The sequence below is a fragment of the Diachasma alloeum genome, unplaced genomic scaffold (genome assembly GCF_001412515.2).
Source record: "Diachasma alloeum isolate Michigan unplaced genomic scaffold, Dall2.0 Dall_scaffold_00200, whole genome shotgun sequence".
Taxonomy (NCBI): Eukaryota; Metazoa; Arthropoda; class Insecta; order Hymenoptera; family Braconidae; genus Diachasma; species Diachasma alloeum.
In genome coordinates, this window is record NW_021680365.1 from 2,366,009 (window position 1) to 2,388,147 (window position 22,139).

A 22,139-nucleotide genomic window follows, 5' to 3' on the forward strand; every position below is an offset into this window, starting at 1 on the left:
GGGGGGGGGGGGGGGGTGACAGTCAATTGATCAGCGCATGAATTTATATCACACTAGACCGGACGCGCGCTGATCTATCACCTTATTTACTTGTGAGAAACTTTTCTTCATTCAAAGTTGAGATGCATTAAGGTATTTATGGTGTGGTCAGGGGGGGTCGGAAAAAGTTGAGAAATTGATAATTTTCTTTTATACTTTCATTGATTTTTTTAAAACCCGTATGCAAAATCCCAGATAGCCTAGGAGAATTGGCGAAACACAGGAATTTTGCAAAAAAATGCATTTTAACGCGGGATCTAATGGGAATTCGGAAAAAAAAATTAAAAATAGAAAAAAAAAGTCGCCATTTTCCTGAAACTTCAGACTTGGGTGGAGCTTTCATGGAGGAACTGGGAGAATTGTTTAGGAGGGATAATTAAAAAACTCATGAAAAATAGGGATTTAACACAATAATGGTCGAAATGGATTGAAAATTTGTAATCGAAATATCGTTTTTTTGTACAACGATTAGTTTCCTGCGAGAGAACAATAGATTCCCCACCGTCTCATGTAAACAATAATTTTTCAGTTATCGTTGAAAAACAATCGGCTACATACACACGCGAACACGTGAATACATCCACCCCGACATGTTTTAAAAATAGCATATTCCTGAGGTCAAAATTAGTCATTCTAACACAAAAAAAATTGAAATTTCGGATTTGACGAATACAACACTTTCCTCCGAAATCAAAATTTGAAAAATAAAATAATTGCAAAATCTCCAGCCTCCGCTTGTAAAATTGAGCACGAAAATAAAATTGAAATTGGATGGAAATTGGAGATGTGCCCCAACTGTCAGCTCCACATGTCCCCGAAACTTTCGCCGATCAAATTTGGAGAATATTCCACCCTCACTGACTGCTAGCTGAAGGCATTGGGGAAGTAAAAGGGAACGGTAGATTGACGGGATGTGAATCAACAATGACAGTGAGACGAATTTTAGTATCGATTGAATTTTCTCTTCTTCGTTCATCCGTTCTGCTCTTTTCTGTTCTCATCAGGGGTTCATTTGATCTCTCCAGGATGAAACGGAGAAAGACACTCAAGGCTGCGTTTTGAATACTCCTTGAGTATCCTTTTATCTGTAAAGCCATCAAACGGAGTTGTAACTGGAATTGCAGCTATTCGAACACTCACCCATAATTTCCACTATTTGAACCATCATCGTTTCGAGGCATCATCCATGGTGCAAAATTGTGGAGGTATTCTTTATTGGTTCCGCACTGCTCGACGGCGCCGTGGCGTCGAGACACTCGAGCCACCACCGGATTAAACCATTTTACGCTGGGGTACTCCGGAGGTTACGTTACCGCACGGATTCTGAACAAAGTCGATTATCGCTTAATTAATTTTCCTTTGACGGGCGCTCGATTGTGACGATGGCTGATCCCTGATATCTACACATGAATTTTTCATATCAACATCAACGGTTGGTGGCACAGTGGGACTCTCATTCGATGAGAGGGACTGGAATATATTGTAAAATACGAGATATTTGATATGAATAAATGTTTATTAACGGAATTTTGGGGCGAAATAAATAATAACAAGAAGTGCAAAAAGGATTGACGCGTCCGCGGACTAGAAAACAAGATAAAATCCCGAAACATTCCGAGTTCAAATCCCGACCGGGTAGAATGGTGCGATCTAACCCTTTTTAAGTCGTGATCATCATCGCAGTATACCCTAACCGGGTCGAAGCGATGTAAAATAACGATCAAATAAAAATAAAAAAGATGAAAGAATAACGGGAAAGAAAGAGACGATCGTACGTGAAGGTGGTTGAGAGGGAGGAAAAGGGCAAATACGTAACACTATTAATTTTTCTCATGTTTCCAAAGGTTCTAGATGCACGGAGAGAAATTTTCTCGAAAAATTCTAGTACAAGTACTGAAGAAAATTACAATCCACCAGCTGTGAAAAATTCTAGTGCTGTTAAGGTAAAATTTCTCGGCATTTCTGGTCAAATTTGGGGGGATTTCTGTAAAATTTTCACAGAAATACGGGGAAAAATTCACGTTTTCCCCAATAAAATTTCTAGTGCCGGCACTGGGAATTTTTCCTGGCCGTCACTTTGCGCCTCTTTCCTCGTGCTAGCACTAGAATTTTTCAAAAAAATTTCTCTCCGTGTGGAAGCTTTGAAAATGCGAGGAAATAGATGAATTAATGCATGAATTTTTATGCTGTTAGAGGTGAAAAATTCATTTGAAGTGAGTTTTTGATGAATGAACAATGTTTTCAATGAAAGGTGATGGAAATCCAGGGGCTGTGGGCACTGTTGGATAAAATAGTAATTTCACTGAAGGGCTTAGCTCTCTGCTCGCTTCGCTCGCCAACCCCCATGGGATCCCTATATGACCCCCATGACCCTTATTCTGACCCTTAATCTGACCCTCATTATAACCCTCGTGATCAGGGATAGCCATATTCATAAATCATAATGACCGTTTAATTTTGAAGCTGTCATTTAGTTGAAGCCGTCTTGTCTTCAGCCACATATTTCGTTATTGTTTGAGACTTTCAAATTCAAACCAAATAATGATTTTTTTTGTAATTTTCAACTAACGATTCGCCAACAAAATCGTTAGTTGAAAATTAGAATCGGACTTTTTCGAACCAAGTGACAGATTAATGTTCATGAAATTAATTCAGTTAAAGTTTGAAGTTCCCATTGGTGTTTCCATAAAATTGTGAACTTTCGATTGCCAATTGTGAAAGAATCCCTTATTCCGCTAAAGTTTTTCTATTGCTTATGGAATGCATCATCTCCCCGTCTCTTGCGCAAAAAGTTATTGAAAAAACATGACTTTAAGGACCAGAATTTCTCATTCTCTCGTATGCAGCCCACTCGCTGCATCTGACATAACCTGAAAATTTATATCTCAATAACCCCTTCAGATCCGTGCATGACCAATCGACTGGTGTGCAAGAGACACACGCTTTATGGTATCGCAATTTGTCGATTGGCAAGAGAGTACCCACTCAGCCATTTTCCGCAAACGCCATTAGGACCAAATGACACTCGCATGGCCTTCTCATTTGCATTCCCTGTTTTCCGTTGAGCCCGCTGTTATTGCTCACTCTCAAAGCACTGCTTCCGCGTCTGCTCGTGGCGTCCACCTCTTCATGTCACCGCAGTAATAAACTCATTCCTCACGGCGTTTCTACAATTGCGTGTGAAAAAAGCCATTAGGGAATAACGGGTTAAAAATAGCTAAAAAAAATCCTGTACACGGACAAAGGAGTTGAGGAAACGTCAGTAAAAAAATTCACGCAATTGTGCAGGAGTTTAACATTACGAGGCGAACACTCCCGGTGTAAGTCGATATTCATTCCTTGGTATTCATGAATGAGAATTCAGAAAACAAATCTAACGATTATTTTTTAGGGATTTGGAAAAGATTGAGAAAACAGAAGTTGAAATTTTTTAGACAGGTTGGCGGTAATCTTTAGAAGAATGGGATTTCATTTTATGTAAGGAGAAAAATCGGCAAAATGCAAGAGGAGGGAGGGGCAAAAATAAAAAAATTCATAGAAACGTTTTTCGACAATAACTGAAAAAATAATTGTTCGAATGAATCCAATTGTGATATTCCAATTGTGAATGTTCAGGGAAAGTCAAGATTTTTAACGTTGGGGCAATTTTGAATTAAATGAATCATCGTTATGGGAATTCTATTCGGAACACTGATTCAGTAAAAATTACGGAACTCACAGTTCGCTGACCGATTACGGAATCGACTCAGAAAATTTAAGTGACGGTATGGTAATTTTTCACCGGAGATTCAGGTAAAAATTCCGCATTTTCAATTAATTAAAAGCTTAACAACATATTTACCAGAATTTTCGTGATGTCTTGCAATTTTCATTGAAAAAATCTACAACTTCACTGTTTTAAGGCATTTTTTCATAAAATTAGAAATTTTTAATGGCGAAATTCTTTGCAATTTTGGTGGAACTTGTTGAATATTTCCGAGAAGTGCACTCGACATCCCAGAATACAGAGTAAAACATTAAAAATAAAAATTCAAGTATTAATTTTTAGAAATGGGAGAAAGATTACGAAAGTTATGCAGATCTTACTCTACATATACACTTATTGGAAAAATTCCAACTTTCATGGACAGTTTAGCAGTAATTTTCAGGGGACTGAGATTGGATTTGAAGAAAGAAAAATCATGGACTTTTAAATTTCATTGAACATTCAGTTAAATTCTCCATTTTTGAGTAGCAGGAAGAAGAGAATTCCCTGAAATACTCGAATTTCCAGTAATAATTCAACTGAAATTTTCAGTTTCTGTTTCAGATTTTATCATCAATTTGGAAATTTCAATGACGAAAAAACTCCTTCAAATTACACACAGAGAAAAATTCAATAAAAAATAACAGAAAAAAAACGTAAAAATTATGTTCCGAAATGTAATCCCCCAGCGGAGTAAAATTCAATAAAAAGTGTGAGTCGGAACTGAAATTGTACGAATCGCCACGTAAATTCTACGATTTGTTCTGTAAAAATCGTAAACCACCCGTCTGATGGCTTTCAGTTGTGGGGACAACAAGTCGTTCCGTAATTTTTCCCCAACGATTGAGAAATTTTACGGAACGGAACGTAAAAATAACTCACCAGCTTCATCAAAATAACTGAACGTTTTTTTTTTATTAAGATTGTTGAACGTTCAAGAATTTTTTATTTTGGAGGTGTAATAAGTCTGGACGTTTCTGTAAGATTTTACTTCTTCGGAGAAAATTACGTGACAATTTCGTACTTCGTTCGGTGATGAACCTGAAAATTCACTGAACGTTTCAGATTTCTTTTCTTCCATTCCTATCAAAATCGCCGGAAAACGACTCCCCATTGCGCATTACGTGAATTGTTCCGTAATTTTTCCTTAATATTTCTCTCCGTGTACTGTAAAAATGTCGCTTGATGAAATAATTCTCCCTCTCCGCGTGTAAACTGCAAAAACGGAAAATTAAATTTCTCTCCCGTTGGCTTTCTCCGCCCAAAAAAAATCATAAATCCAGATCATTCATATGGAAATGTCGGCATTTCGATTAATGCAAATAATATTCGGTATTGAGGTAATCCCACGCGAATTTCGTACACTCGTGCGTGAAAATTCAATCGAGCATTCCGCCATAATCCGAAAACTGGTGGTAAACTGTGCCGACCTTTCGGTATTACGGCCAAACCCGGTGGAAATATCCCACGGCAAGTGAGAGGGAGGGAATGATATTAGGGTCACACCCCCTCCCTCTGACTCGACCATTGTAACACGTATCCCACATTCTGTAATGATTTCATACTCCGTGATAAAAATTCATAGCGTGCCAATCTTTGAAACTCACCGGGTTGAACCACCTCTTAAACTCCCGGATCGTTTGTCACTGCAACTTGTTCGACTTGCGTGCGAGCGTGAATTTCCCCGATGCACATTACTCGGACTATTTTTAAACGTATCCCTGAAAAGGACGAGGTAAAAATCAATCTCATTGGACTATTAATACTCGCGGTGGTTGAAAAATTAATGGAGGATTCGTTTTTGTCCTCGTGGGAAATAACGACGTGTTTTGCTTATTGGTTATTCTATTTATATGAGAATTCCTGGGATAGTGCATGACGGAGGGAGGGACGTGGGGCGAGCTTGCAGGTGTACGCTGTGGCGATATGAGTTCGATTTTGATTTAGGAAGTGTTTCATACCGCATGGAACATTTACTGTAATTCAATGAATCTCGATCAAATTCTTATTACATTTATTGTAACAAGAATTTGATCCATGCGCGTAAAAACCCAGTCGCAATAGCCCGGGAAAATACCACACTGATGAAACAAACAATTAATTTTACCAAGAGAATTTGATTTGAACCAAATCATTCGGTTGTTAATTTCCAAATAAACATGATTTCATAGTGAATACGAGTTATTTCTTCTTGAGACATATTTGATTGGGAGAAATCGAACTTCTCTAGAATTGAAGTTCCTTTTATTTGTCGCAATAATGAGAGTATTTGATTTCTTTCTAGCCACAAGTCTGCTAACTCCAGAAATTCGTTGGTTTACTCAAAAATATAAATTATTCTCATGACTAAATACGTTACAAGGAAATTATAATTGAAGTGAGCATTTCGTATGTCGAATCAGGATGAATATTGTTACGCGGAAAAAGCTTTGAGATTGTAGTAAGATGTCGTTGAGTTGAAAGAAGTTTATATTTCTTGACTAAAAAAATCGCATTAGTTTGCAATAACAGAATCACAGATTACGGCAATTCAACGCAAACTTGGATATCACAAATTTCATTCAATGTGATGTACGGAAAGCTCAATTTAAACATCGACTTCATTTGAGAAATTTTACGGAACGGAACGTAAAAATAACTAATACTAATACTACGTAATAGTAGGGGAGGATGGGGCAAAACGGCCCCCCTTCAATCGTCAATATTTTTCGATTCAATAATCCGATTGGGATGAGTTAGAGCTCGTTTTGAAGAATGAAAAATTATCTTCAAAATGAAGTTGAAACTGGGAATTTTCACAATGTCATTCACAAGTTATTGACAATTGAAGGGGGACCGTTTTGCCCCACCCTCCCCTATATTATGTTATGCGGCTTTATAATCCGAGCCGAAGGCGAGGATTATAATCATATTCGCTAGGTAATGCTTTTATCGCCGTGTGATATACGCTATTTTATCTCGTTGGGCCCGAAAACCGCGATCGCGGTTTATCGGGTCTAATGACATAAACAACATTCAATTCATTCCTGAATGTAATCATCTCCTAGGTACGAATTTTTTATCAACTCATGAAAGTAGAAAATTTCTCGACTGGAGATTATATTGAGTTAAAAAAATAAAACTTTTCAATTTTTGTTGAATACATGTGACTTGACGCCAAGGACTGCTTTATTTGATTCAAGTAAATGTATCTGAAAATGAAATAAGTGGTATTCACCGTAAGATCTTATTTATCACTACGGAAAAATCTTCTCCGGGCTGTTGTGGTTTTTTCATACTCGTGGGCTTGGAGAATTTAATTTTTGATGGAATTATTTTTTTTAATGAATAAAAGGATTTCAAATAAAAATTTTTATCAACCCTCTGAACCCGCCATCATTTCCGAGCCATGAGCCATTATGATTCGATTCGATTTTAATCAGACGAATGAAAGTAGAAAATTGAATCAATGATTCAACGACGCTCCATTCAATCTAATGCACTTATTCTTGAATAACTTCCATTAAGGGACTGGAACAAATATAGCGGGGAAAATATGAAAGAAAGGTATTATGAAGGGGCGAGCTGTTAACGGTTCGCTCCAGTGTTTTTTCAAAGCGATAGCACCGGGCCAAGATCGGCCGGCGAGATAACAGCACTCAAACGAGATCGCGTGATCGCCGATGGTATTTTTTTGTTATATTTGTCAGGTTTTTGTAAAAGCCATGTTAATGAGCTCCCGGGAACACAATTGTCTTTAGCTTAATTCCTAGGTCGATTAATAAGCGAATGGACAAAAAAATTAGGTAATGACACATTAATGGGGGTTTCGGGTTCTCGGAAGTCTGTCCGCCCTCGGAATAAAGCACTGAAATATACCCGAGGAGAAATTGGTGTGATCATCACCTTGGCACACTGAGAGAAAAAATTACTTTTGACAAAGATGATTCCTTGATACAAGAAAACATTCTCCTGCCAATTTCTAGAATCGTGGATTCTCTTGGTAAACAACTTTAACTTTTAACGTTATTTATTGCAAGAAACATACATTCTTAAAAATGGGTATTGCCCGAGGGCCTTCAGCTTAGAATACACTTCTTTTGTACAGTATCAAATTATCTCTATCAGAAGTTGTGTACATGTGGTACTGGTGAATAATTTTATGCTCACACATGATCCTTATTCTGACCTTTGTTACCCTGATTTGGACGCTCAATCTGACGCTTGCGACCCCTACTTGGACCCTTATTCTACCCTTGTGACCCTTAATCTAAGCTTGTGACCCATATTCAGACCCTCATTGCCCTTAATTTAACCCTTGTGACCGTTTTACTGACCCTTATGATGCACTGAGAAAAAAATTTTCTAATATCTGAAACATATTTTTTTCTTGAGACAAGTAAATTTTCTTCAATTGCTTAATTCTCTCAGGCATCTCAACTCACATGATCCGAGAAAGGCCTCATGCTTTAAAATATTTTTGCACTCAAGTATGATTTTGTCGCAAATGAATTTACTTGAATCGCGTAGAAGAATCGTCAATCTTCTAGTCTTTATTGTTTTCATGATTTTTTCGTTATGCACTTCCAATATTGCAATATGTAAAATATTCATGACGTAACGCGGAACGATATTGATGAATGAAAATTTATTCGAGTTCCGTGAAGTGCACACATTCTGAGATTTAAGTCACTGAAAATAATTTACTTCTCTCAAGAAAATATGTTTCAGATATTAGATTTTTTTTTCTCAGTGTACTTAATCTGAACTTTGGGACCCTTATTCTGACCCTTATGACCCTTAATCTGACCCTCGTAACCCTTATTTTGACCCTTTGTGACTCTTAATTTCGAGTACCAAAATTTTTATCACCAGAAGTCGATTTGGATTTTTATAATATCGAGAAATCTCTCATTTTCAGAAACCCATCTCTAATTTTTTCCTAACACAATTTAGAAAACCTGAGAGCCTCAAAAATTTACGACAATAAGTAACAATTGTCAGCACATTTCCATTCTGCCACACGATCACATTTTTTTAGGTCATTTCCACCAATTTCGTCGGAATAATTTTCATCAGATATTTTTCTCTATGAATTCGATGGAGACTTTATTTGAAGAAAAGTGTTCCAGACGGTCGAAAATAAGAGAATGAATCTCGTGTTTCACCTGCCATAAACTAGTCCGATCTTGGTAAATATTGACAGACAGGTCACTTAAAAACTGCTGTGTTTAGAAATCTCGAGTGTCTACACCATTTTTTCAGATAAGGTTCCCGTCACCTTGGGATCCACGCGTTTAAAGTTCTCTTTCTAGGAAACAGCCTGAAGTTGATTTTTTGGTGGCAGTAAACAAGTAGAGGGGTGAGGGTGAAATTAGATTTCCAGGAAGAAATCATCTCACAATTTACAATAGTAATTCCGCTAATGTTGAGATGAATAATTAAAGTGCTTCTGGTCGTGGAATGAGGAAGTGGAAAATTCCTGTTTGAAGTTTTTAGCTTTTATGACGGCTCATGAGAGGTCTGTTCATAAACCCCTCGTGTAAACAACATTTTTTCATGATAAACCTAATGCTGTGGTGGGAACTTCGGGTGTTCAAACGAAGGATTCTTGACAAACTGAATTGTATTTTCTTTTTAGAAGAAAATCGAGATTGTTTGGATAACTGCTTTATGAAGCTGACGTTAAATATGAGTTGCGCGACGAGCAGGGGGCGTAGCCCCCTAATAACCGATAAATGTACACTAAAGCAATGTAAAAACTAAATGAATGAATGTTGCCGATAGTGTATATACTCCGGATATGAGATCTCCGGTATACTTTAATCTAATAAAATAAAAATAAAACATTGAGACTTCAGACGCAGTTGTGACCGAAGTTTCCAAAAATCGTCAACAGAGTACAATATCCGAAAAATTGAGGTCAAATGTTGCAACCCTATACACCGTCCACTCATCTCACCACGGGTCCATGCACGTCGTTGATACAAAAGCCACCGTGATTGAGGAAGAGATAAGTCTCGAGACTGGGCTCTTCACGGCCTTCATTCTGCGCTTGACTCGTTAGAGCATCTCTTGTCTGAAACACTCATCGCATCGTCATAACGTGAAACTTATCCTCACCGAGATGAAATTCCTCCCAATGCCTTATCCCCGAGTATTCCATTCCCCTTCGTGAAAATACAATTATCCGCTTTTCAGTTGAAAACGGGAAATATAGTTAACAAGGACGCAATGTCAATGTCGTCGACCGGTCGATCGAGTTAGCTTTGACCTTGACCCTGACTACTCGATATACCATCGGCCCGATGTCGATGCATTTCTCCATATTGCGAAGATGAAGGTGCATGTCGATCCGTTTTACCTCGACATTCAATTTACAAGACTAAAGATTTTGGCGAAAACTTTACTATTTCGGAATTATTATTATTGGAGTTGGGCTGTGAGGTTCTAGTAGTTCGATCGAGCTTGACTCTCGTTCGTGTTTGAAGCCTATACTTCCTAGTATTATCGTAGATACTGCGAAACTACCGACAAATTGAAACTACAAATATCCACGAAGTTCAGGCTAATCGAAAATTCATTACAAACTGGTGGGTACCTAGTGGTTTCCACGATAAAAAGATCACATCAAAAATGGAAGCTTTCTGCAGGATGTTTCTTCGTAAAAAGGAATCAGAGATAATTTTAAATTGAGAAAAATGATGTGGAATAGTTTAAGAGAAAAACCGGGCGACTTCGCTAGACAATTCTATTGAACTTTCTATTAGTTTCTGGCCGATTTCATCGGAATGTTCCATAGAAAATATTCTAGAGAAAAAATCAATAGATTTGGATTTGTCTATACAACTTACTCTACTGAGATATGTTCTATAGAACTTCCTCGGCTCAAATTTTCCAAGTTTTTAAAATTTTATTTTTCTCTCCTTTTTTTCTCATCAATCAAGAATATTAAACAAAAAAACCATGAATATAAGTTGTTTACTGAGAATATTCGTTGTCCTCCGTCACGAATGAAAAAAATTAATAAAAAAACCTAGCGAATTCGTTAGAAAATTCTATTGGATTTCTATTAAATTTTCTATTAGTTTTTGGCCGATTCTATTGAAATGTTCCATAGAAGATATTCTATAGGAGAAGTCAATAGAATTTGATTTTTCTATACAACTTATTCTATTGAGATATTTTCTGTAGAATTTCCTCGGCATTTTTATTTCTTGTTGAAAGAAATCGGACTGACGTTGGAGTTTTTGGTCGATTCTATTGAAATGTTCCATAGAAAATATTCTATAGAAGAAGTCAATAGAATTTGATTTTTCTATACAACTTATTCTATTGAGATATTTTCTGTAGAATTTCCTCGGCATTTTTATTTCTTGTTGAAAGAAATCGGACTGACGTTGGAGTTTTTGGTCGATTCTATTGAAATGTTCCATAGAAAATATTCTATAGAAGAAGTCAATAGAATTTGATTTTTCTATACAACTTATTCTATTGAGATATTTTCTGTAGAATTTCCTCGGCATTTTTATTTCTTGTTGAAAGAAATCGGGCAGACGTTGGAGTTTTTGGTCGATTCTATTGAAATGTTCCATAGAAAATATTCTATAGAAGAAGTCAATAGAATTTGATTTTTCTATACAACTTATTCTATTGAGATATTTTCTGTAGAATTTCCTCGGCATTTTTATTTCTTGTTGAAAGAAATCGGGCAGACGTTGGTGATATTGATAATTCTGAAATCAATCGAGTAATCACAAGAAAAAAGTTTCGATCACACTGAGAGAAAAATCTGAAGTTCGATTTATAATAAGAAAATAGTTGAGGCATTTTGGTGAACGATACGATTTTTTTTGTATGCGGCACATAACATTATAGTAACTTCACAAGCGTAATTTTTGCAAATCAAAATGCAGTTAAACTAACCAAAGTTCAAAAGTAACCACGACAAATCTATCGTGAGGAGAACTATAAAATAGTTGCAATGACTACATTCCATTGTAGTAATTACTTCTCCGGCCATAGTTACCGTAACCCATGAAAAATTGTTGAGGACTTTTTGACTATAATTCGATGGTGATGAAATATAGTCAGAAGAATTATATTTTTCTCTCAGTGCACTCAAGCAATAAAGCAAGAAATGTGATGGACAGGAATATGATATTTTCCAAAGTTTTGGCGGAAGGACCACTGCCCCCTAAGGGGCTTGAACCCGAGCCATTTGCGTGTTAGGCGACTATCTTATCCCACATGTCACTATGCGGCTTCAAGTACCGAGTGCAGTTCATCAATAAATTCGCGATTTTTTGCATGATTGCTCTTATAATATTTCTTCCACATTCTTAAGAGGAATATTGCTCGAATGATTGTGGAACTTTCTGACAGTTTCTCCAATAGAATATTCTTTTCAAGTCATTGAAAACTTGCTTCCGCACGATTTCGATAGCATCTAAAGAGTTTCTCACTTTCGTATACTTCTCAAACGACTTTCCAACCAAGAACATCATGAGAATGCTCTCAATCCGGCGAGAATATTGAGAATCATTAATTTCTAGAGCGAGCTGTGTCATGAATTGAAAAACAATCACTCTAAACAGAAAATTGGAGAACTTGTTACATCGATGTCCCTTTAAAAGACAATTTCCCGCGCATTAAACCCCACGTGAAAGCCATTGTAACCCGAGACAATGAACGTACGATCTGACGCAATGGCAGTCATTCACATGCTGATGACAGTGAAAAAGAGTCCAATGAATTCTTCATCACTTGAAAAATCAGGTGATGCCAAACTCTCACGGGTCTCGAGTATCGAATATTTCCCTCAGTCAACAAATTCAACTTGCCTCCGAACAAATGTATGGACACACGACCCCGGCCCCCACAAAGTGTCAACCACACAATGAGAGAAAAAATTTGTCCTGCCGAAAAATCATATGTTCCACGCGAGAATGTTTGACGGAGTGGAACAGATTTACTTGAGGGAAATTAAACCACTTGATGACAGGAAATTCAAGATGTTTCACGAAAATTAGATTTTTGTTATGACCATTAAAAATATACACTGCGAGAAACAAATGTCTGAATTTCCGAAATCTCTTGAAGACAATTTTCAAACACTTATTCTTGTGTGAATCCATAAAAGAATGATTGAATAAATAATTGAAATTGTTTAAACTTTCGGACCCTTATTTTTTATACTTTAAAGCGATTTTCCTATCCTATTTTACTAAAGATGAAAGAAACGTGAAGTTGTTTTATATCGAAATATCTCGAAACTGCCTGACCGCTAATCCTTAATTCTGATTGCACTGATAGAACGGATTAGTTATTGTTAACGAATGGATTTTGGTTGGAGGTTAGAGTCTATTCGGTCCCACCAAATGTTCATTCGTTAATAGTTAACGAATGTATATTTGAGGAGCCTTGTTTGACTTGACTTTCGCCATTCAAGTGAACCATTCGTTAACTATTAACAAATATTCATTTGGTCATATTCAACTCTACCATTCGTTAATAGTTAACGAATCTCGTTTGAAATAAATGAATCATTCTATCAGTGTGGTCAATATGTGACGCGAAGTTATTCACAAAAAAAACACGCGGCATTTTCAAATTCTTCAGTGGTAAATATATATATATAATATATATTTCACATGTATAAGTACATGGATTTCCAGTGAAATCTTAAATTTCATTTAATTTGTTCCCCCTAAGCCGCATTTAATGTCACTGTCCTGAAAATTCAAAAATATATTTACCGGAATTTTCTAGTTTTCTAGTTTTCTTTCTAGTTTGATTTACATAAACGGAGAGAAATGTTCAGTAAAAATTACGGAACTCACAGTTCGCTCACCGATTACGGAATCGACTCAGAAAATTCAAGTTTTAAGTGACGGTACCGTAATTTTTTACAGGAGATTCAGGTAAAAATTACAGAATGCTCTGTGAAAAATTCCGTGATTTTATGTAAAAATTACGTGACAGTTCCGTAAAATTTCCTACAACCACATTTCGTTCCGCAATTACGGAAAAGATACATAATTTTTATTGAATATTTCTCCCGGCGTATAATTCTCCATTCGATCAATTTTTTTCTCTCAGTGCACGTGCATCAGGGCATTTCCTTATCATTCCACTCCTTGTTCTATTTTTCAATATTTTCCCTCTGCCCATATCCTCTAAACTGAATTCCGGGTGCACAATAAAACTAGAAAAGCTTGAATGCTAGGGTCTCTCGGGTATCGATCGTTATTCCAACAGACGCTCGTGCTAGTTTCAAATGGAATTCTGTTCCCAGTGCAGATAAAGAAGAAGGTTCAACTATCAATGCTTCCAAGCTAGGAAGGGTTTATCGGGGTGGACTAATCCACTGGTAAATAATTTTTCCGAGTATCGTGGAGTGAAAATACCGCGAGAGGAATACGAAAGGGGAACAATGAGCTCGGATGAATCCGCCGACGTCGAGACGCCCGGCAGTCTGCCATCGCCATCAGGAGCTTCCCGTTTCATCTCCACTTGGTTTTATTTGCCGACGCTCTGTCTCCATGTGTGCTCAGACGGGCTGACGTAATTCACCGAGGGATTGAAAATACTGGGGATACTAACACGCGTTTCCATCAATTTATCGGACATTGTTACGACACTGAATCATACTTCTTTCTGGAGAAAATATTTTCTGTCGTGGAGGTAATAGTTTTCTTGGGACATCTGCGGTTCGTTGACCCCGAAGGGCTCATTCAATGGGGAATGAATGTCTCGTTATGGAGAGATGAGGAAATATTTGAATATGAATATTTTTATTATGTTGATATGGTAGCCAGAAGTGGAGGTGATGGAAGAATGGAGATAATTCCCCGGATTAACTTTTATTGTGTTTTCAATGCAAATTGCAATCGTCAACGATTCTTATGGTGATTCTTGGGCATTTCAGTTAAATGACGCATTTGAATGAAATGAAATTCTTTGCTTGAATTTCTCTATTCAACATCTTTCTATTCGACATCATTTTTCTTGGCAATTACACTGAGAGAAAAATATGATTCTTCTGACTATATTCCATCACTGTTGAATTATAGTCAAAAAGTCCTCAACAATTTTGCATGGGGTACGGTAACTATGGCCGGAGAAGTGATTACTACAATGGAATGTAGTCGTTGCAACTATTTTATAGTTCTACTCACGATAGATTTGTCGTGGTTACTTTTGAACTTTTGGTTAGTTCAACTGCATTTTGATTTGCAAAAATTACGCTTGTGAAGTTACTATAATGTTATGTGCCGCATACAACAAAAATCGTATCGTTCACCAAAACTGCCTCAACTATTTTCTTATTGTAAATCGAACTTCAGGTTTTTATCTCAGTGTAATGAAACATCAATTCAATGGAAATATTTTGGTCTCACTGCCAACAATTTTTTGTTGGAATGTCCGAAGCACCTCTTGTGCAAAACATTTCGTAATTGAAATTCTGAATTGAATTTTTAATGAGGATAGTAATTGTTGCTAATAAATTAGCAATTTGCTTCCAAATGGGTTCTCTTTTTTCAATTCTTATTTTAATATTTTCTTCTTATATTTTTTCATGTCATAGGATTGTCATCAATGGAAATGTCATCAAAATTTTACGTATTATTTCGTTCTGTCAAGTAATTCTACATTCCGACCCTTTTTGTATTTGCTTTTTTGTATTTTTTTACATAAATAGTGCATTTTTTTATACGAAAAACAAAACAAATCAGCGGTGTAGGATTCGAATTCCAAACAACTGGCTCATAATTGTTGTTTCACACATTTTTCCAAAAACTTTGAAAAAAAAAATCTTTTGTAGCTCAAAAAGTGGAGGTCCTGGACTGTTTTTAGCATTTTAAGCGTTTTCGGGCAAACGAACAATAAAAAATTTTTTTTTACGCTAATTATTCGTTTTCAGATCTATATAATCGATCTTCAACGTATGAAAAGCCCCTCTCCAATAACCCACGACTTAAAACTCATGGTAGTCTCCCCTTAATAAGTTTAATCTCGTCAAATCGTCGAATAAAATTCTCGTCATATTGGCTCTTCTCTTCTGAATGAAAAACAATATTCTTCCCATGAAGAAAAGAGTTTACTCCACCTCTGAATGGATGTTCTCCCAAGTCCATAATCGCTTTATTCTGTGGAGTCTGCAGAAAAGTTCACAAATAAAAAAAAAGTCGAGGGCTAGAAGGCTGTTTAATCTAATCGAGAAGGTGAGGAAAATTGTTCTCTCGTGCTCCTTTGTCTCGGTCCTTGATATTGAGAGAGTCGGCAAGGGGCACTTTTACCCCGTCAATTGGATTAATCTCGTTTTGGCACGCTGTCACGTACCGAAAGGGGCTTTTATATCCTTGAGAATCGAGGGTACGATGTGCCACTGACGTGAGGAAGATCAGATCTTTAAAAGATGAAAATTGTCCTCGTCTCGGGGTGGGGCGGATCGATAAACTGAAATAATAGAAGAATTATTCTTTGCTTATTTTGTGTGACCTTAAACTTCGGCAATTATTCTTTGCGTGTTACGAGTTGGGAGTCAATGCCACCGGTTTGTTTTTTTTTCACTTGAACTTCAGCATTCATGAAGGAAAACTCGACAGAAAACAATGTTTTAATTGAATGCAGCTCAATTGGAAGAGTACCCGTCGCGATTCTTGAATGTTCCAGGTTCGATTCTTAGCTGGGACTCCGAGTTTTTCTCTCTCGATAATTCTATTTCTCTTCAAATAATCAGAATATCGTCGATGATTCTATTTCTCTTGCGTTGTTGTTTTAGGATATAAATATCATCTTTATTGCCATCATCATCATTATTATTATTATTTTCTTTATAAATCTGTAGGTTTCCGCAAGCTTAAATAAAAAAAATAAAAAAATCATCATTATTATTTTTCTTGTTATTTGAACGTATCAAACACTGATTGATTCTTAAAATGACAACAAATTTATCAGTGTAATCTGCTGCGCCATAAAAATGAAAATGTTTATTTCACTCCGAAACAAAATCCTTATTTTGAGATTTCAAAGATATTAAATTGAGACTTTTGAAAGTATCAAATAGAGATTTTCCAGTCTGAATTTGAGACTTGAAAATCTCAATTTTAACTTTCTGAAAGTCTTAACTTGAGACTTTCAGGGGATTTAAATTGAGATTTTCAAGTCTTGAATTGAGACTTTCGAAAATCTCAAGTTGAGACGCTCGGAAATCTCAAGTTCACAGAGAGAAATGTTCAGTAAAAATTACGGAACTCACAATTCACTCACCGATAACGGAATCAACTCAGAAAATTGAAGTGACGGTATCGTAATTTTTCAGAGGAGATTCAGATAAAAATTACGGAACTCACAATTCACTCACCGATAACGGAATCAACTCAGAAAATTGAAGTGACGGTATCGTAATTTTTCAGAGGAGATTCAGATAAAAATTACGGAACGCTCTGGAAAAATTCCATGACAGTTCCGTCAAATTTTCTGCAACCACATTTCGCTCCAGAATTACGGAAAAAATACGTAATTTTTATTGCATATTTCTCCCCGTGTTGAGAGTTTCAGAACTCAATTTAAGATTTTCAAAACTCTCAATTTGAGACTTCTATAAAAAAACAAATTAAAAAAAAACAAATTTCAATTTGAGACTCATGGAAGTCTCAAATTAAATTTTTTTTTGGTGATTCACTACAAAAAAAATAATTTGTCCCAATTATTTTTTGTTTCAGTGATGGGAGCGACAAGTGACAGTATAGACGATGAAACGTCTAGCGCAACGTCGTTAACGACAGCATCAACGACATCCCTACCAGTGATAACTGGTAAAACGAGAGTATCCAGTGATCTCGGGGGTAGCATTGACCTCTTGGCTGCCCTACAACTGCACAATACAACACGCCAGGGGGTTACGCAGGTACCAGGACTAGTTAGGCTCAAACCTGCGTATTATCTCCAGGGTGAGTGTGCGTCAAAATAACAATGATTAGTCAGTAAAGCAGATATGAGTTTAACGACAGTCTGTTTTTTCTTCGCTTGATGAAGTATGACATGAAATATTTCGTACCTCACAATGTATGAATTCACGCAACGTCTTTCGAGGAAATACAGCCAATTATCCAAAGCCCCACCCAATTATGGATACGTAGAGTGAGATCAGGGTGCGTTGCGTGTTCCTCGGGCTGTCAAGTGGCCCGAGTGAGACACCAAGACGAAAAAACTATTTTCTTCTGTAATGAAGGGGTCGAGGAACCCAATAAAAACTGGAGTATTGGGGGAACATGAACGGGGTGGGAAAGTCTGGATATTTTTGGGAAAAATTCTGTTGGAAAAAATACCGAACAAGTCAAGTAACAGTGGAGCGAACTCGATTTTTAGTACTTTTTCACCCTGGAAAAATTCCGTGACGGTTCCGTAAAATTTCCTACAACCATATTTCACTCCAGAATTACGGAAAAATACGTAATTTTTATTGAATATTTCTCTCCATGTAGAAAATTTTACGGAACTGTTACGGAATTTTTCCAGAGCGTTCCGTAATTTTCATCTGAATCTCCGGTGAAAAATTGAATTTTCTGAGTCGATTCCGTAATCGGTGAGCGAATTGTGAGTTCCGTAATTTTTACTGAACATTTCTCTCGGTGCGCATTTCACGCTGAAGACATCGTAAATTGCGATCTTAAAACAGAAACGCATTTTACGATTTATTTATACGTAATTAAGAAAAAACATGGTATTTTACGCGTGAAATAACTTTTTTTTGGGTCGTTCATTACGGATAAATAAACTTGAAATACGGAAGGAATTATCGTACTTTACAAATACGAAACAATAAATTAGGTTTATGCAACCGCAATTGATGGTGATTTTCAGCGTAATTTATTAATATGAAATCGCAAATTACGTTTAGGTAATTTACGAGTGCGAAATCGTAAATTACGATTATGGAATCGCCATTGACGGCGATTTTGTGTGTATTTTATGCTTCAACTTCAAACGTAAAATACGCTTCAGAAAGCGTAAAAGACAACTTCTTGAACGTAATGCACGTTTAAGTTTTTCTGTGTGTGGCGAGGGGTTATTCACAGGCGTAATCGTGGTGTCACTCTCTAATGTAATCATTGTAATCATATAATTACCATATTCGTAATCAAGTTTTGGTAATCAAGTGGTAATCATTTGTAATCAGTGTAATCTTTCGTAGTTGCTCCTAGTGAGAACGTGAATTTTGTTTTTGAATTTTCGAGCTCGTGATTTCTGCCAACAGTAAGTCTCAGAGATCCCTGGATCAATTTTTCTTGGAATCCCAGATGTTTATGGTTCAGAACCTTGCATAGTCAATGCGTTTTGCACAGAGCATTTGTCCATAGAAAATTGATTCAACAGAGTTAAAATTTCTTCTTATTCTGGAGAACCAACGACTGAATTATCTCTGCATTATCCGCTTGTAAGTTTCATTCTCCATCAATAGTAGATATTCAGTAAATTATTTTGCTGATAGCACTTACAAATGCCCACATTTTTAGATGGAGTGATGACGACTCCATTCCTCTGTTCTAATCCCCGCCCCTCCTTCCTCATTTCTTCGCAGGTTCTAATAATTAATTATTCCATCAATTCATATTTAATAAGAGACCATTTTTTGTGATTTCAATTATTACAGATGTTTGGTAATCACAGAATGTAATCGACGAAATCACATAGGCAATGGTAATCAGTGTAATCAGTCCCGTAATCCTGGGTAATCGATTACATTTTGTAATCGCGGTGTCACCCAATTGGCCTGTGAATAGCCCCTCGGTGTGTTGTAGATTTCCGAAAATCAATGACATGTCGCAGGTAATCAGTGACATGTCCCTGAAGATCAAAACTTTTTTTCTCCGTGGATCACGACCAATCAGAATGCAGTATTTGGCGTCCCGTGATGAGCTGACGAAGTTCCCCGAAACAACATTGCAATTACTAACACAACCCTCTGACGGCAGTTTTCGGGGAAACAAATAAAGGTATTGACACCGGGGATATACAGACCGATAGATAGGGTGACTATGGTTGTTGTCCCCCCTCCGGCTCCTCTTGTGACCATCTTTCGCGCCTTCTGCTTGATATTGCGAGCACCAGCACCCCTCGTGACACGAGTCTAAATGGCCCAGTGTGATGGTCGTGCGGATCTCATCAAGTTCTATTGAGAATAACATCAAGGATACAAATTGGGGATTTTCACCCAATCCTGGGTTTCTTTGATGCTTGGATTCTCTTTCTGCGGGTGATTTATTCACTCCAGATGGCTCGGTTAGGAATTTATTGGAGGAAGTTCTTGTTTGTTTGGACACACTTTCTTTGGGACTTGAGTCGAATTATGATTGCTGCGCATTTTCGTTTCTTTCTTCCTAATCTCTTCTTTGAAATTACTATCGCTCAATCGCTCCTATTGAGTGATTTTTTTTCATATTTTGACGAGTCGTCTTGTATTTTCTCTAATGCCTCATTTCAATTTAATAAACTCGTATTAATTGATGGCCTATGGTTTTCAATATGTTATTAAGGATGTTCTACACCTTTTCTGTCAAAATTCACGTTTTTTCAATTTTTCTGGCAAACTTATGATGGAATTGACGTGAAAAAATATAACGTTTTTGCGTTTTGTCATTATTTAATGATTGACGAAATTTTAAGGTGGTGCGAATATTTTCCTGCGTTTTCTCTAAACTTTTAAAAAGAATCACAAAACTGTAGAAAAAACGCATGAAAATTATCGCACCACTACGCAACTTCGTGAGCCATTAAAGAATGACAAACCACAAAATCGTTATATTTTTTCACGTCACTCCCATCGATAATTTGCCAGAAAAATGAAAACAACGTCAATTTTGGCTAAAAGGGTGTCGGACATCCTTAAAATGTTGAAATTTCATGGTTAATCACCGGGCTATGGAGAATTATCAGACTGATAATTCCACATTAACCTAGGAGAGTTTAAGGCAAAACGGACCTGTAGGGCAAAACGGAGCACTGACAGAAAATTGGTAATTTTTCACGCACGAAAAAATTTAATAGAAAACCCTATCGAACTCGTTAGAAAATTCTATTGAATTTCCATTAAACTTTCTATTTGTTTTTGGCTGATTCTATTGACATGTTCGATAGAAAACATTTAATAGAAAAAGTTGACAGAATTCTATTTTTCTATATAACTTATTCGTTTCATATATTTTCTATAGAATTTGCTCGACTCAAATTTTCTAAGTTTTTTTCACTCTGTTTTTCTTTTCTTCTCATCAAGAAAATCAAACGAAAAAACTTGAAAAATTTGAGCCGAGGAAATTCTATAGGAAATATTTCAATAGAATAAGTTATATAGAAAAATTGAATTCTATTGACTTTTTCTACTGTATATTTTCTATTGAACATTTCAATAGAATCTGCCAAAAACTAATAGAATAGTGCAATAGAAATTCAATAGAATTTCGCAACGAATTCGATAGGTTTTTCTATTAAATTTTGTCGTCCGTGTTGTTTTTTTCTTTCCTTCAAATCAGGAACACTGAATGTGTTGAATTAAAAGTGAGTTTCTTGGATCGTAACCGTCACAGGGATTTCATAGACTGTTGTCTCGTCTGACAACTGTAGTGTCGTTAAACCGCAATTTGATCAGATTTGCTAATCACCTCAAGCCACAAGTGACTTTGAAAAACCAATATTTCCTACGGATCTGTGTCTCTAAAGGCAAAACGGATATTTTTATAATTATTTCTTGTCTAAACAAGCAGCGTGACAGAAACCATTTGACGGATTGCAACAGTTCACACGGTCTCATGTTTATAACAAGAAATATTTACGCAAATTGAACTGTAATTGTTCATAAATGCTGAAATAAAAAAAAATGAAAATTGAATTCTTCCTTCGCCTCAAATTTAACCCCCCAAAATTGTCCATCGATTTAATAATTTCATTCACCACGGGAGAAAGTGAAAATACACAACGATAGGTAATTGAACTAAAGGGGAACGAACCCTTTGAAATTTCATCTCGGATACTAAAACAAAACCCCCCAAATTCGTGTGTTAATTGAGGCGTGAAAAATTTCTACCAACGTGTAACCTGACGGCTGGCACGCGTCCACCCTCACTCGGGTAATTATGCATACTCGGTTAATGATCTATTCCTTCCCACCCCCCTATTCAAGAACCCTCCTCGTCTTCGTCACAGTGTCCGCACACAGGAGGCATTTACTACTTATCCGCAGTCGTAGTCCGGAAGTGATACCGTCGTTGAACTCAGCCGGCAAGGAAGATTATTACCGCTGACGGTGTTCAGTTACCATAGTGCCATTGGCACACGTCTGAAACGAGATATATGGTCGAGAACAATGTGGGGT

At 36.7% G+C, this 22,139-nt stretch overlaps 1 protein-coding gene across 1 annotated transcript in view; it reads left to right on the forward strand.

Moving 5' to 3' along the window:
- Positions 1-22,139, forward strand: part of LOC107035786 (protein kinase C-binding protein NELL1) — a 93,605-nt gene that overhangs the window by 46,305 nt on the left and 25,161 nt on the right. Inside the window, exon 2 of the mRNA XM_015253377.1 lies at positions 17,494-17,721. Within this exon, the coding sequence (XP_015108863.1) occupies positions 17,494-17,721 (228 nt within the window). The remainder of the gene's footprint in view (positions 1-17,493; positions 17,722-22,139) is intronic.